Source organism: Sus scrofa, chromosome 1, assembly GCF_054392235.1.
Source record: "Sus scrofa isolate SSC_HxYL_T2T_F1_AM1 chromosome 1, Sscrofa_HxYL_maternal_Yorkshire_Landrace_v2.0, whole genome shotgun sequence".
NCBI classification, from domain to species: domain Eukaryota; kingdom Metazoa; phylum Chordata; class Mammalia; order Artiodactyla; family Suidae; genus Sus; species Sus scrofa.
The window spans coordinates 2,600,396-2,627,886 of NC_139383.1; the positions used below are offsets into that span (position 1 = coordinate 2,600,396).

At 53.5% G+C, this 27,491-nt stretch overlaps 2 protein-coding genes and 1 long non-coding RNA gene across 4 annotated transcripts; 2 read left to right on the top strand and 1 right to left on the bottom strand.

Annotated features, from left to right (window-relative positions):
• The first annotated feature begins 46 nt into the window (after positions 1-46).
• SFT2D1 (SFT2 domain containing 1) lies at positions 47-16,782 on the top strand. 2 transcript variants are annotated; one of them, NM_001244534.1, is given in 8 exon segments: positions 47-186; positions 8,928-9,014; positions 9,859-9,941; positions 11,020-11,101; positions 12,021-12,056; positions 13,665-13,723; positions 14,930-14,959; positions 16,257-16,782. In NM_001244534.1, coding segments are annotated over 8 exon segments (480 nt in total). In that variant the 5' UTR covers positions 47-123; the 3' UTR covers positions 16,297-16,782.
• LOC146405874 (uncharacterized) lies at positions 16,783-24,424 on the bottom strand. The gene is made up of 2 exons (XR_014843548.1): positions 23,759-24,424; positions 16,783-21,433 (listed from the first exon to the last, which is right to left on the bottom strand). It is a non-coding gene; the product is annotated as an uncharacterized LOC146405874 (long non-coding RNA).
• On the top strand, positions 24,349-27,491 carry PRR18 (proline rich 18). The gene is made up of 2 exons (XM_085021932.1): positions 24,349-24,616; positions 24,715-27,491. Exon 2 carries the CDS (start codon positions 24,746-24,748, stop codon positions 25,553-25,555), a length of 810 nt encoding a protein of 269 aa, XP_084878058.1. The 5' UTR covers positions 24,349-24,616; positions 24,715-24,745; the 3' UTR covers positions 25,556-27,491.

The window sequence follows — 27,491 nt, forward strand, 5'->3', positions numbered from 1 at the left end:
CGATTCGCCGGAAGCGAAAGACCCGGACTTCCGGTCGGCCCGTGGAGTTTCAGGTTCCGGGTTTCCGGGTGAACGAGAGCGGCTGGGGAGTGAGTGGCCGCCGCTGCGGCGGGGAGCAGGGCCATGGAGAAGCTGCGGCGGGTCCTGAGCGGCCAGGACGACGAGGAGCAGGGCCTGACTGCGCAGGTAGGGAGCCGGCGCCCGGCCCCGGGGTGAACGTGTGCTGGGGCGGGACCGCGCAGCGTGGGCGGCTGGGCCTCCTCTACCTGCCCAGGTGATGCGGGAGGGCGCCACCCGCCTGCCGGGAAGAATTTGAGGCGCTTTCCAGGTTTTCATGGAGCCCACTTTGGGACCCCCTCCCCCTGTTTGACCTTGTGACTTCTAGGGACCCCCTTTACTATCTGTCTCCCTCTCCCAAATAACCTCTCTGCCCCCGTGCTCCTCTTCCCCAGCCTCCGCTTGGTTTCCTGCGCCTGGTGTGGGCTCCGAACTCGGGCTGGCAGCGCAGTAGGTGTGCAGGTACTTGTCCTGCCAGCTGCTGAAGCCGAAATCTCACAGCTTCATTGCATCCTTTAGCCTCGGTTATTAAATGAACTGTTGTGAATGTGTGTGTGTCTTTTGGAAGCAGGGAGACCGGAGGGAGAAAAAAAGCAGGTCATTGAGAAGTGAAATAATGCTAAATTAAAAGTTGTCTGTTGAGCCCTGTTAAGGGATTTTTTTTTTTTTTTTTTTAAGAAAAAAAGCAACCCTTGTCTCCATGGTTTACCCAGGAGACTTGATAAGGGTTACTTCCTCTGCTAAGAGGGTTAAAAATAGTGCAGCAGGAACTGCTTTGTAAGTATTTTTGTTATATGCATACTGACAAATTCTCGTTTGCTTGTCACAAAAGTGGAACATTTAAAAACAAAACAATGTTACATAAGGATCTTTTATTTGTCTTTTTTCCTGTCCTAACTTCCTTCCTTGTTGTCATAATTATTCAGCACTTCTTGTGAACAGGATCCTGGACTAGGTAGGCTCTTAGTGTTCTGAGCCTAGAAGTCAAGCATCTCCTCTAAGTGAATTCTAACGAGTTTGGTAAATCATAATGATAATACAAGAACCCATAAATAGTAATATGGGAAACGTACATTAGACAGCCATGGCTTATCCAACTCATTGATTTTTAAAAAAAATTTTTTCCCTGTTTTTGGCCGTACCCTTGGCACTCGGAAGTTCCCAGCCAGGGACCACATCCAAGTCCTATCTGCAACCTCCGCCACAGCTGCAGCAATACCGGATCCTGAACCCCTTGCACGGAGCTGGAAGTGCATGGCAACACCATGGAGACGAGCTGGGTCATTAACCCACTGCACCCCAGTGGGAACTCCCCCACCTCATTTATCAAACCACTGTCTTCTGCTTTACATTCTGTGATAGATCTGTGCTCTGCAAACAGTAGCCATAGCTATAAGTGGCTATTTAAATTTAAGTTAATGAAAATTAAACGAAATTTCAACTTCCTTTCTCAGTCATACCAGCCACATCCCAGGTGCTCAGCAGGCACGTGTGTTAGTGGCTGTCACACAGGACCCTGCATTTGTGGGGCATTCCATCAGGAAGTTCTCTTGGCCTGAGCTGCTCTGCACCGGAGGGCATGCAGGTGATAGTGCCGCTTTTCTTGAACCCAGGGTCTAGTTGGGAGAAAGATACTGTAGGGAAGTCCTGATGGAAATTGGAGTGATTGGCTGGAATGGACAAGTTCCATGAGTTCAGAGGTGACCCTTTACTCACTCAGCAGATATTTTGGTACCTGCATCTGTTTGGCACTTGTCAGAATGCCCGTGGTCTTAACAATGACTGAGAGAGAGACCTGCCCACATGGCACTTGCATGTTAACTGGGGGAACAGGTCATAAACAAGTGGGTATAGAAACATGTCAGCCCACATGGCACTTGCATGTTAACTGGGGGAACAGGTCATAAACAAGTGGGTATAGAAACATGTCAGCCGGTGATAAGTGCCGTGGAAGAGGTTACAGCTGCCTGGGATTGCTGTGCTGCGCTGGACGTCAGGGAGGGCCTGTCTGTTAGGGGGACGTTGCCGCGTAGATCTGAAGAGTCACTGGGATAACTGCGCATCTCTCGCAAATAAAAATCCCCCAGGCAGGGAGAGCAGCAGATACAGATCCAGAGAACAGTGCTTGGCACGTTCAAGGCCAAGGAAGGCCAAGGAAGAGGCCAAGGGAGAGGGGAGCTTTTACTGAGTGTTCTGAGCATACTGTGTCCGCTGAGCATACTGAGGAGCCATTGGGTTTCGAGCAGAGCAGGGATGTGACTGACGGGGATTTTTGAGGTTCCCCCGGGCTGGTCTCTCGAGAATAGTCTGTAGGGCAGAGGTGGAAGCCCGGAGACTGGTCAGAGGACTAGGGTAGGGTCTGGGAAGAGGTGACGGGCCTGGTTCAGGGAGGTGGACGTGACAGTGGTTTAATGTGAGAGTGGCCAGATTCTGCGAGTGGTTTGACTATAGATCTGGCAGGATTAGTTGTGGGTGGTTGGATGGTTGGATGTGTGAGAGCAGGGCGCCGAGGGTGCCTCCGGTCCTGCCTGCACAGCCGGGGAGATGGGGTTGCCCTTAACTGGCGTGCACAGGAGCAGGTTTGCCGAGGAAGGTCAGGTGGGTGTTAAGCCTGAGATGTCAGCCGGGCATCTGCCCGGAGGTGTCTGGAAGGCAGCTGGGATTCTAGAGTTCATAGAGGAAGCATTTGAGATAATGAAGGGATTGTGTGTAGGGAGGAAAGAGATAAGATAAGCTCCAGGGTGAACCTACCCTTTCTGAGGCCGAGGCTGGCCAGTGAGGACGGGGCCCTGGAGAGGGGCCAGGCCCTGGAAGGGAGTGTCTCAAGCTATTGATTCACTATTGTGACCTAAGGACTGAGAAGTTCCCATTCTCTTGATGAGTGGAGGTCGTGGGTAGCTTCAGTGGGAGCAGTTTTGGTGGCTCCATGGAGATGAGAGCCTGACCGAGTGGGTCGGGAGAGTGCAGACACTGGGCCGACGGGGAGCTCAGCTGGTCTAGGACCGGTGCCGGGGGGGTGGGGGGGGTGGAATGGGCAGCCCACCCAGGGTTTGGCCCCCACCCCTGGCCTTACTGGCTCTTTCTAGCTGGGGTCTGGCGAGGGTGACGAGCGTGTTTGTGGAGCGGTGTTGAGGAAAGGCAGCCGGGGGAGGTTTAGAGTAACAGGACCAGGGAGGCTGGGTGCACCCCTTACCCTCAGGTTTCTCCCGCCACCTCCTCGAGAGGCGTCCCCGCAGGACCGGCTCTTCTCAGTCAGGTTCCCCACCCCCGCCCTGCACACTTTGCCCTGCTGGCTTCTCTTCTCGGCACTCACTGTGAGGAAGCTCCGCCACATGGCTTTTGCTTATTTGACGACTGCGACCTTCCGTGTCACACTGTTGCCTTATCCAGTGTCCGGGGCTCTGCTGAGCTGGGAGAGAGAACTGGGCTGTCAGGTGTTGATGAATTCAAGCAACGAGCCAAAAATGAAGGGGCTAATTCAGCGTAAATCACTTCCTGGGATGGTACAAGCCAGAGGCTGAAACTGGGGGACCTGCCGGCCCCATTTACCCCCAGGAATAGGGATGGGGCAGCCAAGGCCTGGGGGTCAGGCCACTTGTGGGACTCGAGGTCAGGGGAGAGGGTGAGGGCTGAGAGCTGCTGAGTCCATGGGGAGGGTGTCCACAGGGCCCCTCCTCCCAGCACGGAGGCCTGGCTGGAAGAGGGGTTCCCTGGGGCCTCAGACAGAGCCATGCCCCTGGCCTGCAGTGGGCCAGCACTTCCCCCAGTCCCTTAAACAGGAGCCAGAGGCCACCCCCCCCCCCGCACTTAGATGGGCGCCCAGCACCCCCAGGTGTGTGTGTGCCGAGTGAATCAGTGAATGAATGAGCAGGGGCTGGAGGGCGAGGGCAGGCTTTGACCCAAGAGCAGAGAGGCTCCAGCAAGGTTAAAGGCTGCTGGAATCCGTCTAGGAGAGAACGTGGCTCACAGTTGGGCACCCGGGTGTCAGCTCCCCGGGAGGTCAGAGGGCTTGGGACCGAAAGTGGGGCGGACTGTTGGCCTGTGTCGCTCCGCAGAGGCCTGAGGGCACGGGGCAGGCTGAATGTTGCCCAGATGAGCTCGGGGTTTGGTGGCAGCGAGCTGTGCGGGGACTTCCCATGGGGCCTCCGTTGGGTGGGAAATAGAGGAGGCTGCCTGCTGCCAGGGGAGGTGTCGGGGCACAAGCTGGGGGCGGATTGAGGCAGTCAGGGTGCGGGGAAAGAAGGCAGGGTGACGTGAAACACAGGTGCAGTGGGGAGGCCAGGCGGGCCGTGTCCAGGCCCTTGAGGCTGGTGGCGACTTGGTCACGATGGCTGGTCGCGCCCCAGGTGGGGAAGGAAGGCTTTGCCAGGTGGCTGGAGCAGGAAGGGAGTTTTCGCTGTACGGTCGAAGTGAGGTGCCCCTCGCGGATGGAGGGGCCCAGGAGCCCGCAGGGCAGCGCTGCGGGGAGGACAGCGCAGCAGGGGAGCCGTGGCCTGGACCTGGGAGACAGGGCGTTCGGGTGGTCAGAGGGCCCTGGGGGCTGGGCGGAGGGGGAGGCGGAGGCCGTGGGCGCTGAGGGGCGAGGAACAGGAGGCTGGCCGTCCAGGCGGGTGTGGGAATCACCCTGACTCTGCGAGGACCAGGGTGGGGCCCATGGGAGGGCCCCGAGTGAGGGAATGGAGGGAGAGCACAGGTGACAGATGCGTGGCAGTTCCTGCCTGAGCTCTGAGGGGCGGAGGGACCGAGTGAGGAGCAGGACCCTGGGCAGGTGGGGTCGAGGCCCCACGCAGAGGCCCTTTGTCTGCAGCTCTTTATCTTTGGTCCCCCACCGTCCTGGAAGGAGGCGTTCCAGGAGTACTGTGCACAGGGTGTTCCTTGGTCCCTTCATTCACGGGTGGTGGCCCAGGAACCGGCCTCGGCCTGCACGCTGTCCCCTCTGTGGTGGTGTCCGAGTCCTCCGGTGTCTCCACCACCAAGGACGGCAGCCCGAGTCTGTGCTGTGGTTCGTTCAGCTGTAATGTTGCTGCTGCTGCGTGAAGGTGTTTTCCTCCCTTTTCCTTTCTTTTTTTTGTTTTTGGTCTTTTTGTCTTTTTAGGGCCGCACCCGTGGCACATAGAAGTTCCCAGGCTAGGGGTCGAATCAGAGCTACAGCTGCCGGCCTACACCACAGCCACAGCAATGCCAGATCTGAGCCATGTCTGCAACCTACACTACACCTCACAGCAACAACCAGATCCTTAACCCACTGAGCGAGGCCAGGGATTGAACCCAAGACCTCATGGATCCTAGTCAGGTTCATTTCCACTGAGCCACGGTGGGAACGCCCTGCCTTGTTTTCAATTCCTTTTTTTTTTAAATTAACTTCTAGTTCCAAGTGGTATTTATTGCAGCAGAAAGGAGAGCACCAGAGGATGGGAGAGCCCCTCCTGCTCTCAAGATACTTACTTTTTTTCCCCCTTTTTGTCTTTTGTCTTTTTAGGGCTGCACCTGCGGCATATGGAGGTTCCCAGGCTGGGGGGTTGAGTACAATCAGAGCTGTAGCTGCTGGCCTACGCCACAGCCACAGCAACGTGGGATCCGAGCCGTGTCTGCGACTGACACACCACAGCTCATGGCAACACCGGATCCTTAACCCACTGAATGAGGCCAGGAATCGAACCAGCGCCAGGTTCCTTAACCACTGAGCCATGACGGGAACTCCCTCAAGAGGCTTATTATTCTTTGCTTCCTCTTCCTTTGATAACAAATAAGCAAAATAGCTGGTGGCAATTTCAGTGTGCATTTCTTCCCTAACACTGGCCTTAAGAGGTCTGCAGGTCAGAGCTCCCTCTGCTCCCGCATGGACAGTGCAGTGCTGGCTTTCGTGCGTGGTGAATGTTGTGTAATCTTCCCAGTTGGGAGTTAGGGACTCTGTGATTTGTTTCTGTATCCTGGATGATTTGCAGGTCATTTGCTCGTGGCTTGAATATTTCACATTTACAAATGGAAATAATTTGTCACATGTTTCATTTTAAAGATCACCACTTGGAAGATGAAAATAAGAGGGAAAAAACCTACAGTATACAAATAACCGTGCTGAAAACCACGTTGAACTTGTGAACAATGGGGTGATTTAAACTTGTAAAAGAAAGCAAACACGGCCGCTTCTTCCACGTCATTGCCCTTCCCGTCGTGGCGCGTGACCACTGAGAAGTCCGGCTTTCGCAGGGGCTGTCATCTCACAGACAGTAATCGCTTCCAGTGCCACACGCAGTCTTTAGGGTTATTCTGTTCTATTTGGTTCTTAAAGTGGACGTGATGTATATTCTTCCTCATCAGAAAGAATGAAATTTAGATGGTTTTTTTTTTTTTTTTTTTGTCTTTTTGGCATTTCTTGGGCCACTCCCTTGGGATATGGAGGTTCCCAGGCTAGGGGTCGAATCAGAGCTGTAGCCACCAGCCTACGCCAGAACCACAGCAACGCGGGATCTGAGCCATATCTGCAGCCTACACCACAGCTCACGGCAACGCCGGATCCTTAACCCATGGAGCAAGGCCAGGGATCGAACCCGCAACCTCATGGTTCCTAGTCAGATTCGTTAACCACTGGGCCACGACAGGAACTCCGAAATTTAGATGTTTTTATAGGCAGATTCATTCTCTGTTTAAAATACAGTGATCAGTTTTAGTATAAACAGATGACATTGCTGGGAACAAGAATGTCCATGGATTAAAGCAAATTTTAAAGGACATTTAAAATGTGTTAAAAAGTGATGGATGTTACGTTAATAGAATCTGTATTTAGTTGTTTTTATCTACTTTTCATGCTACCTAAGGATTCACAGATTAATCTATTGAGGTAAGGAATGTCAACAGAGGTGTTTTGAGCTTTTGCATATAAAATGTTCTATTTTTGCTTCATTATTCTTGAAAATACATGATAAGCATGTGGTCTCTTAAGTAGATGGTACTGCAAGTTAGAAGTTTAAAGTTTGGAATATAAATCCTTACTGTATATTTCTAGTTTTCTGAAATAGCTGTTATATTTTTTTAGCCTTATTGGGAAAATGTTTTAATAGTGTATTTAGTAACCTAAACGGGTACTTACCATTTGTGACAATGTATATAGGCCTAGAGTGTATTATGTTTAGTAACATAAGTCAGACAGAGAAAGACAAATACTGTATGTTACTACTTATATGTAGACTCTGAAAAATAAAACAAATGCATGTAACCAAACAGAAACAAATTAGCAGTGACCCATGGGGAGGGGGAGGGGCAAGTTAAGGGGATGGGTTAAGAGACACAAACAACTAGGAATAAAACAAGCAACAGAAATGTAGCCATTATTTGGTAATAACTTTAGAGACTATAATCTATAAAAATGGTGAATCACTATGCTGTATACCTGAAACTACTCTAATATTATAAGTAAACTCTCCTTCAGTTAAAGAAAATGGATACTTAATCATTACTATATGCTGGATTATTGTATAGAATATGCAGAGTACATTTCCCATATAATTTCGTTTGAATTTGCATGACATCCAGGAGTGTTGTTGCTCTAGAATTAATTACTGTTTCAAAGTGTGTTTTTGATAATAGTTGAGTCCGTTTTAAATGAACTTTATAACAGAAGCTGTTAGGTGCACCCCACGGTAGACACTGCTGGTGGCCCCCCAGGTCCCGGTCATTAGCTCGTGGTACCCACCGCCCAGCAGCTCGAAGCTGTACCCTTGCGCTCACTCTCAAGGTCCTGCCGCACCCTCTGCCCCAGCCTGCAGCCAGTGACCTGCGCGTGGCAGGTGCCTTCCAGAAGGTCAGCCTGGCCTCAAGGCAGGTGGGACAGTGAAGTGCGGTTTTCACTGAGCTCCGGCTCCCCTCCCGGTTTCCCCTGAGAGCGGCTGGTTCCTGCAGGAGGACCCCCGTCTCAGGCCCTGTGTGTAGGGACTTTGCCTAAACGCCCCCAAATCTAGGGACTTTGAGAGAAGCTTGTCTACTGACTCCACCTTGGCGCTTGTTGGCGTTTTGCTGTCTTGCTTCGTCTTTCCCTTATTTTTTTCTTTTTCTTTTTTGGCTGCCCTGTGTCATATGGGGTTCCTGGGCCAGGGAGCAGATCTGAGCTGCAGTTGCAGCCTGTGCTGTAGCTGCGGCAGAGCCGGATCCTTAACCTGCTGTTCTGGGCTGCGTATTGAACCTGCATCCTGGTACTGCAGAGATGCCACTGATCCCGTTGTGCCACATCGTCCCTTGCTTTTTAATTTTTCTTATTTTTTAAATCATGGAGTGTTTTATAAGCTGTCTTACAGCTCATTTCATTCACATCAGTGCTTCTCCTGTCCCTAATAGGTAAGAGCTTTTTAAAACCAAAACAGCGCTGTGGTCACACCCGGCAAAGGTAACTGTGATTCGTCGGGACCCCCTGATTCCCAGACTGTGTTTATGTTCTGCTCTACAGCCGTGGAACCATACAATTCTTTTTTTTTTTTTTTTTTTTTTTGTCTTTTTGCCATTTCTTGGGTTGCTCCCTTGGCATATGGAGGTTCCCAGGCTAGGGGTCGAATCGGAGCTGTAGCCACCAGCCTCCGCCAGAGCCATAGTAACACGGGATCCGAGCCGCGTCTGCAACCCACACCACAGCTCACGGCAACGTGGGATCGTTAACCCACTGAGCAAGGGCAGAGATTGAACCCGCAGCCTCATGGTTCCTAGTCAGATTCGTTAACCACTGCGCCACGACAGGAGCTCTGGAACCATACAATTCTTAAGTAACACCAGAGTGCAGAGTACAGCTGATTCGTTGTCTGTGTCAGCGTGGAGCGTTGCCTTAGTGTGTAAAGACCAGACTGGCAGGTGGGTTAAGCACCTTCTAATTCCCCTTCCTTCCTAAGGTCCTGGATGCCTCGACCCTTAGTTTCAACACCAGGCTGAAGTGGTTCGTCATATGCTTCGTAAGCGGCATCTTCTTCTCTTTTCTTGTGAGTGAAGGCTTTATGTTGCTTAATAATCTCTGTTTTGTGTCTGACTAATCATTTCATTTAGTACCAACCAGCAGTCCACTTACCGGGGTGGCTCTCAGACTTTGGTTGTTTTGGCTTTTTAGGACTGCACCCCTAGCATATGGAGGTTCTCAGGCTAAGGGTCGAATTGGAGCTGTAGTTGCCGGCCTCCACCACAGCCACAGCAATGCCAGATCCGAGCCATGTCTGCAACCTACACCACAGCTCATGGCAACTGCTGGATCCTTAACCCACTGAGTGGGGGCAAGTATCAAACTTGCGCCCTCATGGATACTAGTCAGATTCCTTGCCACTGTGTCACGAAGGGAACTCCTCTCAGACTGTTTTGATGGGATATGTTTAGTTGCCTGAAATAGAAGGGTAGGGAGGAAAAAAGAGATGTAGAAGTTAATATTTGAGGGGCCTTATGGATTGTAAAATGATTTTAAGAGAAATCAGTGTGTGTTAGGAAAGTTGCAGTCAGTGATTTAGATGTGTTTATTACCTTTCTAAACTTGACATTTAAAAAGAGAATACTTAAGTAGAGTGAATTTACTCACACATATGAAAAAAGTTGTGTTATGGCTTATTTATATATCCTTGCATGTAAATAGGCATAGGATTCAAATTAGCAAATAAAATTGAAAATTAACAGTTGAAAATTAGCTGATTTTTAAAAAAACCATATAGTTAGAGACCGTATCTTAGCACAGTCATACTTAAACTTTATATTGTTACATATATTCTGTTATTATAGTAGGACATTTATATTTTAATTACAAGGGTAAAACTATTTTTAGATAACTGTAATATCTTAACTCAGGGAACTGGATTGCTGTGGCTTCCTGGTGGCATAAAGCTTTTTGCAGTATTTTATACCTTTGGAAATATTGCTGCCTTAGCCAGGTATGTACAGAAGTTTGGGTCCTCAAAATATTTCATTTGCTGTCACTCTCCAAATACTCCTTTCCCATAGGGTATCTGTCTGTAGATCTGTACGTACTGGGAATTCAGCCACAAAGTTTCTAGCCATGCAGTGACCACGTATGACTGGCTATGCGTCAGCGGCCGCAGCAGGCCGGGTGTTGGTGGTGAGAGTCGCCGGCATCCCGGGGACCATCCTGTGTGTTTGGAGCCTGGTGCCCCTTTGTGCGGTGGGCAGTGTCACGGCCCCCGCCCTAGAGAGTGTCCGTACTGGGGGGCGTAGCGCCGAGGCGCGTCCTCCCCGGAACGAGCCTAGGGAGGTGACGAGGCCGGCTTCCCGCCAGGCAGTGCTTCGGAGCCCCGCCTTAGCTGTCCCTCTCCTGTGGAGTCTGCGTCCCAGTGAGGGGACGGTCCCATGGCCAGCCGACCAGCAGGGGAAGATCCAGCGGCGTGGCCTGTGCAGAGAGCTGGGACAGGGCCGCACAGTGGCATCTTGGGTGCTGCATCTTTGGGGGTGCCGATGCCTCTTGGAGCACTTGTCACACTCGGGGGCTCTTAGCTGTCAGAGGGGAGCTCCCGTCTCCTCGGGGTGTTTGGGTCAGATGTGTTGTCCCGTGGGCAGCGTGAGCCACGGCCCAGCTTGGTCAGCCCTCCTGGGCCCGTCCCCATGGCGGCCCTTGGGACCTGGTCTGAAAGTAGCCCGTGGAGCAGTTTCCTGCGGTTTTTGCTGTTGGCAGCTTCACGCCGCGGTTCCCGTGGAGGTCGTTGTTGGCGGCTCTGCCGTGGGACGCCCGCGTGGCGAGATGAGGGAGTAGCCCTGGGCCCTGTTCACCTGTGGCTGTGGAGTGACGGCAGGACAAAGTGGGAGGAGGCATTTGGATGTCAGAGAAAGTGGGACGATTAAAGTCTCCTTCTAGTATTAAGAAGAAAACAGACTGAGTGGGGGGTTTTCATTATATGAGCTCACATAGGATTTCTTTTCTCAAAAGCACGTATTTTTACACGGCCAGACAGATTAACCCGTCCACCTCTTTCATTTGCTCTTTTATTTTTCAAACAGTACTTGCTTTTTAATGGGCCCCGTGAAGCAGCTCAAGAAGATGTTCGAAACGACGCGGTTGCTGGCGACGATTGTAATGATCGTGAGTGACGGGGGCAGTTTTTAAACCTTGCGTTGGAGTGTTTCGCCTGCTTTATAAATTCGCGCGCAGTCTTGGGTCTGTGCTGCGGTAGCTTCCTCCTGCGGCCTGTGATACTCTGTCCTTCAGGCTGTGTGTGGAGAGAGTTGGGGCTCTACGGCGTCCCTAAACCGACGACGGGCTGGGGATCCTGTTTTCCCCTGTGTACTTCTGACCGTGTAGCTCCGTGTATTTTAGGTGAAAATTAGAGCTCCGTGTGTTTCATGTTCAAGCCCCATCAAGCATTTCTTAATGGGTTTTTTGGAGGGTGGGGGCTGGGAGGCAGGTCACTTCCGAGTCCTTTTGAGTCTTCTCAGGGCGAGTTGGCTTCATTTAAACAGCCTGTCACCTGCTTTTGTCCCTTCCCTGTTTGACTGTTGGACAAACACCTGGGTCTCTGTCACCCCTGCTTTCCCCAGCGTCCTCTTCGCCCCCCCGCCTCCTTTGGGGGACGCGGGGGTGGGATGACCCGTGTAATGGTTCTGTCTGAAATCACTGTAATCCGTTCCTGATGTAAACGCTGTAAAATAGAACTTACGGTGTTGTAGTAATTGTGCTAAATACGGTGTTGGCACCTGGCTGTCACGGAGCGAAGCACATTCGTAGATGCGTAAGAACGGCCGTCGTCACTCACACTCACTTTCAGACAGTGTCTGTTTGCTGGATCAGCAGGTGGTTTCCTAGGTGTTTTCAGTTGGCCAGGGAACGTTGTGGGCATAGACTTGAAAGTGAGTAGCCCTCAGGGTCTGTAGGTGCAACTAGAGTAAACCCTTGTTAGTTTTGTTCTGTAGTACATTATGCAAAGGGATGCGGAATAGTGTATGCATTCGTGTGACTTTTTTTAAAAGACGTAAATTTGCAATTTTTCTCTCCTTTCCTGTAGTTGTGTTTGGTACTTACCCTGTGTGCTGCTCTTTGGGTAAGTGACAGCTACTCAGTGTTCTCTGTTTGCTCCTGACAGGGTGCCCCGCCCCGGTACCGTCACCCCAAAGGAGCTCAAAGTCTGCTTCCTTAAAACCCACCAAAGACTGAGTGTCCCCGAAACCGGGCACAGTGACCTCCAGTTAGCGGCTAGGCTCGCATTGGGCTCTGCCCCTAAAACAGACAGAGGTGCAGGCGCGCCTGCCCCCAGGTCCCCCGGGCCCCTCGAGGGTCTGCGGCTCTGTCCGAGGGGCTGACCAGCCTCCCTGTGCCCTGGTGGGGGGCGCAGCAGGAGCCAGGAGGTACCCAAACAAGGAGAAAGGGCCCGAAAGCAAACCCAAACCAAGTAGCACATGGGACCGAAGCGCAGAGTTACGCTTGCACCACTCAGACCCCTTGTGGGTGAGGCGAGCCGGTCTTCGTCCACTTCAGAGAAGCTGCTCTGTTAGGGTTCAGTGCATTCTCTGATGCTCCTGCTCCGTCCGTCCGTCCGTCTGTCTGTTGCTCCTCATCCGCTTCTCGAGCGTCCTTGACTCCCAAGGACCCCAGACATTGTAAAGAAGATACAGTGGTGTGTCAGACACTTCAGAAGTGCTCCATCAAAAACGTCCTGATGTTAATTTCGATGAAGTAGGGACCGAGCCACAGTTATGCAAGAATGTATTTATACCTCACTCCCAACGATAACTTAAAAGGATATTCTCAAACAATTTTTGCATGTCCCTATGAAAAATTGTTTTCTTGTTCAGAATGGTCTAGCAGTCTTTTTATAAGCAGTAGATTAAAAATAAAGAAGTAAATAAATAAAAATTAAAAATAAAGATGACCAAGAAACTCTAAAAATAGATCATTTTAAGACAGCTATGGAGGAGTTCCCATTGTGGCACAGCGGAAACGAATCCGACTAGGAACCATGAGGTTGCAGGTTTGATCCCTGGCCTCGCTCAGTGGGTTAAGGATCCAGCGTTGCCGTGAGCTATGGTGTAGGTCGCAGACATGGCTCGGATCTGGCGTTGTTGTGGCTGTGCTGTAGGCCGGCAGCTGTGACTCGGATTTGACCCCTAGCCTGGGAACCTCCATGTGCTGAGGGTGCAGCCCTAAAAAAAAGACCAAAAAAAAAAAAAAAAGTGGAAACTTTATTTTACATTGTTCTAGAACAGCACAATAAAATAGTTTTACTTCAAAAAAAAAAAAAAAAAAAAAAGCCACTTAAGAAAAGGAGCAAAGGGCAAGTGTATAAAAGACGTATGTTCCACATGGGACTTGGATCTAGGAAGCAGGTGGGGCTTTCAGCGCTGAGGCTTAACCATCACTTAAAGGACCTGACATCAAAGAGCTTCAGTAGTTTCAGCCTAGGTAGTTACTTCATTAGCTTTTAATGCCAGCTATTTAGCAGCATTTGAATAAATGGGTGCAGAGAATTCTAGGAAGAAAATACAGCATATGGGTATTTAATTTTCAGATCCACTGAATCTTAAATTTGTCCTAAAGTTTAATGAAGTAAATGGAGCTCTTTTACATCTTTCAAGGGGAGTGATTGGACTTGCTTGTGAAAAAGGTTTTTTTTTAAAATTTTAACTTCTTCCTTTGTTTTTGCTCTTGTCAGTGGCGCAAGAAGGGACTGGCCTTATTATTCTGCATATTGCAGTTCTTGTCGCTGACCTGGTAAGTCTCGAATCAGAAGGTGAACGTTTCTGAAGTGGTGCTAGGCGTTTTGTTCTGAGCCTGTAACCCGGGCAGGTCATGGCCATCTCATCAGGCGGGTCAGCATGTGCCTCGTGGGGGGATGGCCCCGGGGGGTCAGAGAGCCCAGGGCAGGTGGGGGCCGAGCTTGCAGAGCCGCACAGGGTCGCAGCTGCGTCTTGTCTGATGTGCAGGAGGGAGGTGGTGAGAAGGGCAGGTGCCACTGCGTGGGCCTGGCTGAGTCTCGGGTGAGCTGAGGGAACGCGGGTTTGCCCCTCGCTGCTCGGTGTCGCAGAATTACTGTGCAGTGGGGTCGTGCAGACGCGCCTCTGCCCTGGGCTCCCCGCCGCGAGCCAGCAGCTGTTCCCCGCTCCCGGCCGGCCTCCCTCCTCAAGCCCTTTTGAGGCCTCGTGCTGCCGCCGCCCCAGCTGCCCGAGGGGCCCAGGGACGGGGGTACCACTGAGGCGACGGTGCCCGCCTTGCCCGCTGCCATGTGCGGCCAGGAAGGTGTTTTTCACACAGAGTGTTTTTAAAGGTATTTTTCTTTCCTTTTGCTTCGGAGCTAAGTCTTCTTCGCTTCCTGGCAGCAGCCGGCAGACACCTGCCTGATCTCGCTGTTTTGGGTCCCTCGGGTTGATTGACCCCGTCTGGGCTCAGCCTCTGTCTTGGGTGCTTCCCGCTGAGGGGCAGAATGTGGGCACATTTAAGTGCAGTTCTCTACCCGGTACCAAAGATCGCGACGATGCTGTTTCGCTCTTTTGTAGCCACATGTGGAAAACTAGAAATCTTGGTTCTTTTCTGTGATATGTTGCTTTTTATTGCTAATCAGCACTCAGTAGTCAGATGGATTTATCCCTAAAGAAGGACGTACCTTATTCTGTTTTGTCATAGTCTCTGCTTTTAAAATGTAACTTTAAAAGGGTAACCTTTCTGTTGTAACAAGCTCAGATTTTAGCAGGCATCAGAGTCACTTAGAGTTTGTTAAAGCAGATTGCTTATTAAAACACAGTTTCTCATCCAGGAGGCTTGGGGCAGGCCCCAGTAATTTGCATTTTTACAAGTTTCCCTGTTGCGGGGTCGTACTTTGAGAATCACTGTGTGGAATTCTGCTGCTTCGTTTTTTATGGTGTTAGAATATTTGTCGTAGAGAAAATATCACTTAGATTGTGTCTCGAATTTGTCTTGCAGGTACAGTCTCTCCTACATCCCGTACGCACGGTGAGCTCATCTGGGTCCATCTCGTTCTGCTTCTCTAGTTCTCTTTTTGGGGATATGTGGATTTTAGTAATTTTCATAGTAAAATACTATTTACAAGGCTGGTTTTTTGGTGACTTTGACATTTTTCCCAAAAGGAAGTTTTGTTTGTTTGTTTTAGGGGCCACACCTGCGATACATGGGTTCCCAGGCAAGGGGCCAAATAGGAGCCACAGCAGCCTCAGCAATGCCAGAGGTTATTTCTTCTTCTTCTTCTTCTTCTTCTTTTTTTTTTTTTTTTTTTTTTTTTTTTTGGTCTTTTTGCCATTTCTTGGGTTGCTCCCTTGGCATATGGAGGTTCCCAGGCTAGGTGTCTGATCGGAGCTGTAGCTGACAGCCTACACCAGAGCCACAGCAATGCAGGATCCGAGCCGTGTCTGCGACCTACACCACAGCTCAAGGCAACGCCGGATCGTTAACCCGCTGAGCAGGGGCAGGGCTCGAACCCGCAACCTCATGGTTCCTAGTCAGATTTATTAACCACTGCGCCACGACGGGAACTCCCAGAGGTTATTTCTTCCGTGAGTTGAGTAGAAGCTTTTGCCATATAAAGTAAAAACACGTTGAGCATATGTAGCAGTTAAGTTGGGAATTTGCTTCTAACTCACTGCCTGGATATTTGCCATTAGGGAATTTTGACAACAGATTTTAGATCCTTCCACGACTGCAAATGTTCAGTCAATAGGATGGAGACTTTAACAAAAACAAATTCTCCTTAAAAGAGAAAAAAAGAAGGAAGTTAGGAATTCCTGTTGTGGCTCAGTGGTAACGAGCACGACTGGTATCCGTGCGGACTTGATGCCTGGCCTTGTTCAGTGGGTTAAGGATCTGGCATGGCTGTGATCTTGTGGTGTAGGTCTCAGACGCAGCTCGGATTCCTGTGTTGCTGTGGCGCAGTCCAGCAGCTACGTGTCTGATGCAAACCCTAGCCTGGGAACGTCCATATGCCGCAGGTGTGGCCCCAGAAAAGACGGGAAAAAAAAAAAAAAAAAGATTAGCATGTGTTCTGCTGGTTAAGATTTCTAAGTAAATAAATACCATTTCAGAAACTGAGAATTTATTTCCAAGTCTCAGTTCTTGATTTCAAGTTCAGCAAAGTTTTATCTAAGCAGGACGTCGTGTCGGGGGCTCCCCCGAGTTCTGACGTTAAAAGGTGACTGTGCCTTTGCCTGTTGGCAGGGATCTTTTTGCAACTTCACTTTAGACTCTAGAGGAAGATTATTATATTATTTTTTCTTCTCTCTTTTTCTTCCCCCACCAGGGATGCAGTAATTAAATGCTGTTCTTCTCTCCTGAGTTGAACATCAGAAACTGAAAAGGCCACTGGAAAGTTGATATTCTGATTTGAGCAAAGTATGCATTTCCTGATGCAATAATCACTCCGAAAACCACTGCACTGACCTGACCATTTGAGACCATTTTGTATATTGATAAAAACTACATGCCAATTAAAACTGTTAAATGCTTGTGAAACGTTAAATTCATTATGTGTCATTAATGTGCTCTTCCGAAGGTAGATTTTAATCATTGCCTATTGTAAATGATTTTTAGCCAGTTTTTAATCTTTTCTAAACACATTTGAGATGTGAATATTTGCAGATAAACCTATGCTGCAAGATATACTCAGCTTTTTGGATGGTTTTTAAATCTACATTTTAAAAAAAATCTTTAAAATAAAAACTTGTGTAAGGTTTTACTTTAAGCTAAAAATTGCTTATTATGTGTAATAGAAGTAATATATATACATCTTTATAATTTTGAAATAAACCCACACTTGGAAAATACCATTTGCTTGATCAAGTTTATTATTGAAGTGGGTAGTGCGTTGATGCAAGTGTGTAAAATTTCGTTTGGGCGCTGTGCAGTCTTTCTGTAGGACATCGAGTGAGGTTCAGTCTCCATTCCCATAGTGCAGCTGAGGACACATTTGTGAGAGGCTCTAGGACCGAGTGGCAGCGAGAGCCTTTGTAAGCGTGTTGGCGAGGGCGCCGGCCTGAGCCAGGGTGGCTGTGTGGGGGTGAGGAGCGCTGCCCGTAGGTCGGGCAGGGGAGGCGGCCCAGGACTGCCCGTGCCCAGGCCCGCACCCCCTCCTGAGCCGCAGCCTGCTTGCTTGGGGGAGAAGTAAGCCCAGGTCCCCGCAGCACCCCCAGCCCGAGAGAGGAGCCAGGTGACTGAGCTTCAGCCACACCCACAGCAGAGGGCAGTGCCCGCCCGGGTGTTCCCAGCGCCGGTGATGGGAGCCCAGAAAGAAGGGCCCCCAAGAGGCGGAGGTGGACTGACCTAGAGGGGATGCCCAGAGCCAGCATCGTGTGGGCGAGGAGGTGACGCAGCGGGGGTCGGGGGCTGCGCAGCGCCCTGAGCGGCTGGTCAGCGGGCACCTTGCCCCCAGGGGTCCCAGCTCTGGGTCGCGTTGCTGTTGGAAGAGGTAGCGAGTGCGGTCACCAGGTCGCCGGTGTCCTGGGGCTGAAGAGGGGGCACAGGCAGCAAGGGCAGGCGTGTGCCGAGCGCCCAGAGGGAAACATGCTGGACTTGCACCCTGCGGGCTGCCGGGCGCCCGAGGAACGTTCCTCTAGACAGTCGGTAGCCGCCCGTAGTGAGGAGCCCAGACGCCCCGCTCTCCGAGCGCTTAGCCGCCTGTCCTGCCTGCCCCCCCGCACAGCCCGACCCATCACCGGCCCTCTGGCCCCCGGGGCAGGCGGAGCTGCGGGCGCAGCCCCATTCCCGGGGGGCAGCTTGTCCACATCCGCGGTTGGGGCGCTCGGGTGCCCTCTGCCTCCAGAGCCTGCTTCCTGCTTTCCCGGGTCAGCAGCCTCCGCGGTGTCGCCCTGAGCCGGAGGAGAACCGGGAGCCGTCCTGGGAAGTGGCTCCAGTTCCACTGCTTTCAGGGAGACCTAGGTTTTGGTTTTCGGTTTTTTGGGCTGTGCTCACAGTGTGCAGGAGCCCCTGGGCCAGGGATGGAACCCAGGCCACCGCAGGGACAACCGCCAAGGAGCGCCACAGCTTTGTTTTTCTGGTTGAAATGGCCTGACTTGCTCGCTCTCTTCCGTCCTGCGTTGGTGGCGGCCAGACTGAAGGGAGGTGCCTGCTAGGATCAGCATGACTGACGGGTGGGCTGCTGAGCAGAGAGCACACCCAGCCTGTCCTGAGCAGTGTCCCCATCTCTGGTCGGAGGCCACGGTGGGAGTCACACTTCGGAGCCACATGTTCCCAGAACTGGCTGGAAGCACGTGGGGGACCGGGGACCGCGGGACGGCGTACAGGGCGGCGTTGGCTGTGGAGGTGGGGCACGGCCTCGGCATGGGGAATAAAGCCACCAAGTCCACGAGAAGGTCTTGCAGGGAGAGGCCCCGGACCGCAAGGCTGCTGGCTGCTCAGCACTCGGGCTTCGTGGGGACTCGGCCGGCCCAGGCGGCACCAGTGCGGACGCTCCAGGAGTCAGGGTTGGAACTCAGACCTGGTCTCAGATCTGCTCTCTCCACCCCAGGGAGGCATCACAGTGGGCTTCAGGGCCCGCCGCGTGTGCAGGTTTCGGGGTCGGGAGTGCTTTGGGAGGGGCCTGTCGTGGGCACAGGTCCACGTCCTTAGCCGGGTCCCTTCTGTGCCCACCCTGGTGCTCCTCGTTTCCTGCAGTGGCCCTCGCCCTCGGGTCTCCGGCTGGCCCCGCGGCTGACCACGCGCGCATGGAGATCTCACTGCCTGGGCTTGTCAGCCTCAGCCTCCCTGAGCAACGCCAAGGTCACAGGCGTCCCTGGAGAGGCTCGTGCCTCCCGCCCCACACTATGCAAATCTTAGGTTTCTGTGTTAGGCTGCTTCTGCCAGCTCCTCAAAGCTAAAGTCTGGCATAAACCCCGAGGGCCCTCTGGTGCAGACACTGTACCCGAGGGACCCTCAGGATCGCAGGAGGGGCGTGTCCAGCTCCTCGAGCCCCAGAGCGTCAGGACGGCCAGGTAGGAGCCCGAGCACAACCAGCAGGATCTGGTCCTGGTGATGCCATTGACAAGGCTTGGGGTGGCCTCTCAGGTCCTGGGGCATCAGTGTCTGGTGTCCAGTTAGGAACTGGGCTGGGAAGTAACGGGCCCTCGGGGGCCGTGTCCACAGAGGACCGACCTGTGGGGGATCTGGGCGAGGAGCAGTTCCCCCCCATCTGCAGAGCCCTCCATCGTGGGGAGGGTGTAACCCAGGAAAACAGCCTTCACTCGTTCTCTTTCAGTGTTAATTCAGTCAGCTCTACTTGTGCAAACTAGCCGTGAAACTGTTGGCCAGGTCACTTAAAATTAATCTGCTTTCACAAAGCCTTTGCAGAGCTGGACTGCGATACGGCACAGGCTCAGTATTACTGCGGGACCGTCCACAGGCGAGAACCCATCCCCGGCGCCATCTCGCCATCCTGACTTGCTTTCCTTTCAAGTGAACCGTTTAAGGAACGGCTTACAAGGAGATGCCTTCGTGGCGGTGAAGGAGCACCTTAAACCGCCTGCCTCTTGTGGAGACTGTTTCGTGCTTGTCTTTAACAGGTAACGGGACGTGGAGGGGTGACTGTGGGTGCAGTCGACACAGGACGGTCCCGCCCCGAGAAAGCACCCTCACCACTCACACGGGTTAGGTGCAGGCTGGCGCACCTGGCCAGGTAACAGCAGTGGTGCCCCGTGGGGGCTCGGGCCACTAGGGCTTCCGTCCTCGCCTCCGTTTCTCCTTCTCAGGGTTGGAGCCGCCCACCTCCATCTCTCCAGCTTAGTTTCCGGCAGCATCCGCCGGCCCAGCGTGTCTAAGGAAGCATCCTGAGCACAGGTCCAGGTACAGGACAAGTCAACCCACAGCTCCTGCTTCTCCCTGTGAGGCTAAGTCCATTTAATACACCTAAAACCCAAGCTTTGCCAGAAAGAGGTGTGCTGAGAGCCTAAGGCATAGCATCTCTAACGGTACAGCTTGTGACTGTTCTTCCTGTATGATCTCGTTTTTAGTTGCTTCACTTTTTTTCTCCAGGCTGTTATAAGAAGGAACCGCATGAAGTTTTGCTTTCAAAGTGGAGGATGTGCCTGGTGGCCCAGGTGATAGTCAGTAATATCAGAATGGGGTTCCTTGTGTGACCCGGTGGGCAGTGGAGCGATTCTCAAAGTGCAGCCAGGGCCAGGGACATGCTCGGGGGCCCGGAGACCCTTTCGGGGTCCACTTTTGTCTTTCACTGCAATCTTCTCTCTACCGTGAGCGCTCGCCAGCCTTACGAGCTGCGGGCGTGTGATCACACAGGACGGAGCCCAGAGCCCGCCACTCTCTCTGACTTGTTTGCTTTAGAAGATATTACTCTCATTAAGTGTATGAATAAACTTTTTTTTAACTCGCCATTTAAATTTCTAATAAGGTGAAAATCAGTAGACAGGCCACAAAAGAGTCTGTTTGGATCCTGAGAGTGCAGAGGGGTTCTGAGACCCCGGGGTGCTGGGTGGGGGCGTGTTGGGGCCGCACTGCCTGGACGGGTCTCAGCCCAACCACGGTGGGGTTAGTCGGCGAACCTTGGTTTCTTTGTCTGTAAGCGGCAGGTTTTACTGGGTTTCCTCCATAAGGCTCTCGTGAGGTCTCAGTGGGGCAATCCGGATAAAGTGGATTATGATTTCCACGGCAAATAACAGCGGAACAACCTCCTGCATGTGTTCCTAGTTCCAGAGCCTTCAGAGTAACAGGCCAGTATCGGAAGAAATTTGGGCATCCTTTAGTTATGACCTGAAGTTCTCTCTTTCTCAGGAGTAAAATAGGATTTTTAAAACTAGAATCAGCTTACCATGTTTTCAAATTCAGATTGAGTTTTGGTTCTGGATGTTTGGGTACCTCTTACTACAGCAAGTAAAACACTTTGAATCAAACCATACAAGTGAACTACAGCATTTATGGGAAAAGAGTGTAACTGCAAAAACAAAACCAGCGTGTTTCCCTTTTGGAAATTTTGTTTTTCCTTTTTGAAATATGTTTGTGTGTTTTCCCTTTTGAAACTTTTCTGCACATTGAAGTGTGTGCCGTAGTAGAACCAAGAACTTAGGGAGGAAGACGAAACCCTTCTTAGAGTAAATGCTGATTTCCTGGCCTTGGGACGGGCTCACGGGCTGAATTTGATCAGGGGCCAGCTCCCGGGTGAGGACCAGACGAGCAGCGTCTGTGTGGTAAACAGCACCTCTCATCTCTGGGGTACCTGTGGGCTCCAGGCACGATGTGTGAGCATCTCTGGCCCCTCGCTGCAGTGACGTCATCCCAGCACAGCCTCCATCATTTCCAGTTCAGTTCAGACCCGGGCGACAGTCACCCGCGAGCGACAGTTTCACCCCGGCCTGGGCGTACTCTTCTTGGCATTTACTTCATTGATTGGAGTGTTTTCTGCATATACTTGATTCATCCTGGAAATATTTGAAAGAGTTGTTCTAATGAAAAATCTTTGTTCATACAGTGACTCTGAAAAAAGGAGAGAAAACGTTGCCATTCATTTCCAAATGATGGGAGATGACTTATTGTTTATTTCACATTTGAAAATAAATAAATATCGTTTGAAAATTAAATACTATAAAAAGTACAGACAGTTCTGAGTATATATATTTGATTTTGCTTAAAGTAACTGACCTTTCAAATCGGCCAGTTTATTTGAAATAATGCATTCCATACCCTCTCGGTGACATGTAATCGTGTATTTTAGAGGCCCTCTCTGTCCCCCCCGTGACCCCAGAAGCACAGCTGTGAAACTGAAGGCAGGTCACAGTGTTCTGGTGCTCGGGTGTCACTGTTTAATATGTACACAGCGTTCCCCATTGTTGTGTTCTGGGCACGGTAGGCAAAATCCTATGTAAGCTATGAATTAAACTGGACTATTTCTTGACTAAGCACGTTTCTGCCACATCCCCGTACCGAACCTATGTGAGGCTGCCTTCTCCCAGTGTGACTTTCCTCCCTGGTAAACGCCACCAGCTAGTCAGGTCAACCAGAGAGGAAGTGCATTGGAGCCTTTAAGAGCCGGCGGGCTGGTGACCGGGGTGAATGACACGTGCTGCTCTCCTGCCTCTTCCCCGTCCAGGCCGGTCTTTCTGGGCCCTGATTCCCAAGGGGCTGCAAGTTCAGGTAGAAGAGGCGGCAGACCGGGAACAGGATGCTGTCAGCCGGGTGCTTCAGCAGAGGCTGGGGCTGAGTCCCTTCCGAGACCCCACTCCTCGGCCACTCCAGGGGCAGCAGCCACCTCGAGGCACAGGGGCCCCTCTGCCGCCCTGGGCGGGCGCTGGGTGCCAGGCATAGAGCATTTACTTTCCTGCCGCAAGGGTCAGACCTCAGCTTCCAAGTCTCGAAGCTTCTGGGCTGGGACAGGATGAATCCCAGTGACCAGGGCTGTCTGAGGCCTCTCAGAGGAAAATGCCCAGTCATGGAGTTCCTGTCGTGGCTCCGAGGTAACAAACCTGACTAGTATCCATGAGCGTGTGGGTTCGATCTCTGGCCTCACTCAGTGGGTTAAGGATCCGGTGTTGCTGTGAGCTTCGGTGTAGGTCACAGATGAGGCTGGGATCCCATGTTGCTGTGGCTGTGGTGTAGGCCGGCAGCTGCAGCTCCGATTCTACCCCTAGCCTGGGAACCTCCACATGCCTCAGGTGCTGCCCTGAAAAAACAAAACAAAAGCCCAGTCTCTGCTGGTGAGGGGTGGTGGGGGCACTCACTCCATCCTCCCCGCTTGCAGATACCATTTGCTGGCACAAATGCTGGCCCCGAGGCTCACGCCCGTCCCCTGGCTGGTGTTGGGAGCCTGTCCCCCTGTGGAATGGAGGCTGAGAGGAGCCGGCGCGCACCTGCCACGGAGCCCCTAGGTCACATACACAAGCTGTTCCAGTGATGAGATGCCAACCCACTCGCCTGCAACCCTCACCCTTCGACTGTCACTCCTTCCGCAGCATCCTGAGAACTAGGAAGCAGGAAGGAGAGACGCCCAATTGCCGACACCGTTACAGCTTTTGAACTTCTGGGCCCCTACTCAAATCTCACGTGTCCTTCCGCCTCTGCATCAATCACTGCCCCCACCCCTACCCCCACCCCGTCCTCTCCCGTCCCCCCCACCCCCCCGTCCGCTGTGACTTCATCTTTTCTCCTGCCCACCTGCTGCCCCCGCTTCTACACCTGGTCCACACCCTCCCAGAAATACCTGGAGTAAAATGTGTGTGATTTCAGCATGGACAGGTACTTTCTGACCTAAACTGCCCCGAAGGCACTCCCCCCGAGCTGTGGGAGGAGACAGGTCGCTTCGAGGCCCCTGCAGGGAAGGGGACAAGCTCCCAGAGAGAATGGAGAGCGAGGAGCCCGGGAGCTGTGCTTGTGTGTTTTGTGGGGAATATATAAACGTGGGGTATTTTGCGGGAGCCAGGGGAGATTATGGGGCCTAAGCCACCTGTCCCCCATCAGCTGTGGTGAGAAATGCTTCCCGCCAATGTTTCTATCAAGTTTCCTTCCTGCCCTGCCCTGACCAGTGGAACACATGGGGACAGGGAGGGGGGAACGTGGCCAGTGTCCCGGAAGCCACCGACAGCAGGGAGGGGCGGGTGCTGCCACAGGAGAGAGCAGAGGGGCTGGGCAGGGCCGCTGGCAGGTTGGCACAGGTCACACCTGAGTTTGCCCACATCTGAAGGCTCTTAGCTGACGCGGGGCCATAACCAACACAACTTGGTCACGTTCCTGGGTTAACCCAGGAGCACGCATCCTCTGGACAGTGTTTTTGGTAAATTCTCCATAAGCAACGCTGGGAGGACTTACCTGCACCTTTGACTTTATGATGCATCGCTCTGTCACGGGCCAATGAATCATTCATTTCTTCAGCAAACGTTTGAATACTGTAGGAATATTTTTCTGTCTCTACCTCTAGAATCTGAGTTGACAGTGAAGATGTCTCATGCATGCTGAACCACTGTTACAGCAATACCTACTCCCCTTCGCTCGCTGGAATCACTCCCTAAAAGAACCTAACGTCTGAAATTTCCTGTATCATTATTTATTTTGCCTATTCAAGGAGAACTAGGTTTTTAAATTTAAAATGACTGCCTTTCAGCAGCGATATATCAACGTTCTATAAAAACGACACCAGACGATTCACTGAAATGTCTTTTCCCGCCTCCAAGTTCCAGCCAGCTTTCTGCTCTGACACCGGAATCCGAGGCCAGCCCGGCCAGCGGTCCCCGTCGCTGTCCTTCCCACCATCTTAAAGGCACTGCGAGGTGGCACCGGATTTTCTCTGCACTGGGCAAGGACTCCGCCTAGGGCTTAGGACACGCCCGGTTCTCCCCGCCTCCGATGGATGAAAACTAGCCCTGGCGGTGGCAGGTCCGCCGAGGAGCGTCGCCCGGCCCAGTCGGTCGTGACACCAGCCGGCCGCAGGAGCACCTCGCCCCGCGGCGCCCGCCTCCCGCCGGCGCGCTCAGCTCCTCCTCCCGCCCGCGCGTCTCTCTCGGCGCGGACCAGGCGGCCGGTGGCGATCCGCACCCCGCAGGGCGAGGAGCCCCCGAGCGGGGGCAGAGCCCCCGGCTGCCCAAGGAAGGAGGGTGCCTCGGCGGCGTACAGCCCCGGGGTGTGGGCGCCGGGACCTGGCGGGGCCGGCGATGCCGCGGCTGGACCGAGGTGGGTACGGAGGGAGCGCGAGGGGCCGACCCCGGCCACCCATGGAGAGGGCGCCCGGCTCCGCGCCCCGGGGACTAAAGCCGCCCCTCTCCTTCCAGGGCACTGAGCACCCGCCGGCCCGGCAGCACCATGCCTTTCCCGCCCGTGCCGCCGCCGCCGCCCACCCCCGCCCCGGGGGTCCCGGCCGCGCGGCCGCCGCCGCCCCGGAAGCCCGGCGCGCCCCGCAAGGCGCCCGCGCCCCCCTGCGCCCCGCCCGGGCCCTCGCCGCCCGCCGCGGCCGCGGAGAAGAAGAGGCGGCCCCCCGAGCGGCCCCAGGGGCTGCTGTCCAGCTCCTGGCCCTCCGCCACCCTGAAGAGGCCGCCGGCCCGCCGCGCCCCCGGCCCGGCCTCCCCGCGCGCCCTGCCCCCGGCCGCGCCCGGCCGCCCGCGCGCCCCCGCCCCGTGCGCGCCCCGGCCGGCCGGCTCCGGCGACGGCCCCGCGGGGAGCACGGCCTCGGCGGCCGGGCCCGACGCCGCCCGGCGCTTCTCCCTGAGCCTCACGCCCGAGGCCGTCCTGGTCATCCAGCGGCGCCACCTGGAGAGGCAGCTGCTGGCGCGGCCCCGCCGGGCGCCCCCCGCAGCCTCGGCCGACGCCGGGCGCCCGCTCGGCCCCTGCCTCCCCGCCCGGGCCGCGGGCCTCGGCCGCCGCCCGCCCCCGCCCGGCGCCCTGCGGGGCCCCGACCCCGGCCCGAGGCCCGCCGACCCGCGCCCGCTGCTCAAGGTGTCGCTGCTCAACGACCGGCACAAGTACGACGACGTGGAGTACGAGGAGGAGGCCGCGGCCGCCGACGAGGGCCTGGTGCGCAAGTGCACCGAGTGGCTGCGCGGCGTGGAGTCTGCGGCCGCCGCGCGCGACCGAGCCGGGTCCCTGGACGCGCTGCCGCACCTGAGCACCCTGTGACCGCGCGCCCGCCTCCGGACCCGCCGACGGCCACCGCGCACCTCCCGCCTCCTGTGAGCCAGGGGCCCGCCTCGCCCCGACCCCGCGGACCATCTGCCCCGGGGCGGGGGCCAGCCGCCGACCTCGCCCTCTCCCACGCCGGGGCCTCCACCCCGCAGGTCTGCCTTCCGCACCATCTGGCCTCTTTGGCGGCCACCCGTGTCCTTGGCGATCGTGGGGGTGGGAGCGCAGCGGAGAAAATGCCTCTCGGCCCCACCCCTGAGGTTCTTGAGGGTCCCGGAGACCCCCTGCCGGGAGCAGGCCCCTGTCGTTGGTTGTCGCCTGTGGGTGTTGGGTTCGGGCTGCTCTGGTCGGAGCAGCGGGTGACAGGCAGGTGTGGGGGTACCAGGAGGGTGGCCGTCTGGTGCAGAACTGGACACGGTGCTGCATTTATGATTTTGTTTCTCCTAAGTAGACACCATGTCTCTGGAAAGTCTGCAGACCCAAGGAAACGTTAACTCCCCACTGGGAAGGGCGAGGGTCCTGGCCGCCAGGAAGGTCGGCCTGAGTGGGCGCTGTGGTGGGGACAGTGCGCCGTGGTCACAGCCCTGACTCGCCCGGCTTGCAGCTCCTCGGGCCCTCCCCACCCCCACGTTCACAAACACACACACATGCCTATACTCACGGGGTTACCCTCAAGCACACACACGCATGCTCTCAGCTCTCACAGTCGCGTCCTTGCGCTGTCAAATGCACCCTTAAACACACTCACGCTTATACACACACACCCCGTAGTCTTTCTGAAGCACAGCTGCAGCAGTTGTGTTCAGCTTTCCAGTAAGGTGTGAGCAGGCGTGCGGCTCAGCTTCTGGAAAAGGCATTGTCCTTATTTGAAGTGCTGCTCACAAACTGTCTTTTGTGCTCCAGAAAGGACGGGTAGCCAGAGGGAGAGGGGAAAATGCAGACGGTTGTACCCAGACCCAGAACAGGACGTTCCAGCCGGAGGCCGGTTCTGTGGGGAGGCGGGGTGCGGGGTAGATGTGTGTGTGCTTTCAGCGGTTTTAATCACTGTGTGAAATCAGTGACGTGGTGGCTTTGTCCAGCTGTATATAGTGATTATTTAAATGTCTATTTATTATTTGAATAAAGGGTAAACTCCTCTGCCTTTTAGGGGTCACGCTCTTCCCCACTAACTCCAGGCTGACTTCTAGATATTTCCTCCGCTCCTGAGTATATGTGACTCTAAGGGCGAGAAGGGGAAAATGTTAGAATCAGACACAGCTGGTTCTAGACGAGTGTAATGTATTACCTCAATTTTTCACTTATTTTGTAAAAGTAACTAAGGTTTATCTCGTTTGACTTTAATGTGTCATCTTAATCGTATTTTACATTGAAGCCTTACATTTTTAAAAAACCAATTTTGTATTTTTCTTGTGGCGATCCTTGCTCCAATCTCCGTCTCGGGTGCTAGGCACAAATTTAGTTAAGACCTGAAGTTTCTCCTTTGGCGGGAGCTGCATCAATCACCAGATGGGATGCAAAAGCAACCCCCAGCCACTGAATAGCTTGTCTTTCCTGCCACCTGTTTCAGTGCAGAGAGCTGGGTTGTCTTTCACTTTACGTGAGTATGTTAATACCAGAGAGGCAAAGTCAGCAACGGAGCAGAGGTGAAATTAAGACACGTGCTTGTCGGAGTTCCCTTCATGGCTCAGCAGTTAACAAATCCAACAAGAATCCATGAGGATGTGGGTTCGATCCCTGGCCTCACTCAGTGGGTTAAGGATCCAGCGTTGCCGTGAGCTAGGGTGTAGGTTGCAGATGCAGCTTGGATCCTGCGTTGCTGTGGCTGTGGTGTAGGCTGGTGGCTGCAGCTCCGATTTGACCCGCTAGCCTGGGAACCTCCATATGTCTTGGGTACAGCCCTAAAAAGACAAAAAAAAAAAAAAAAAAAAGAAAA

Coding starts and splice junctions, on each gene's coding strand:
- SFT2D1 (XM_084986848.1), top strand. CDS start 124: ATGGAGAAGCTGCGGCGGGTCCTGAGCGGCCAGGACGACGAGGAGCAG. Junction 13,724..14,929: donor CAGTTCTTGTCGCTGACCTG/GTAAGTCTCGAA, acceptor TTTGTCTTGCAG/GTACAGTCTCTCCTACATCC. Junction 14,960..16,256: donor TCCTACATCCCGTACGCACG/GTGAGCTCATCT, acceptor TTCCCCCACCAG/GGATGCAGTAATTAAATGCT.
- PRR18 (XM_085021932.1), top strand. CDS start 24,746: ATGCCTTTCCCGCCCGTGCCGCCGCCGCCGCCCACCCCCGCCCCGGGG.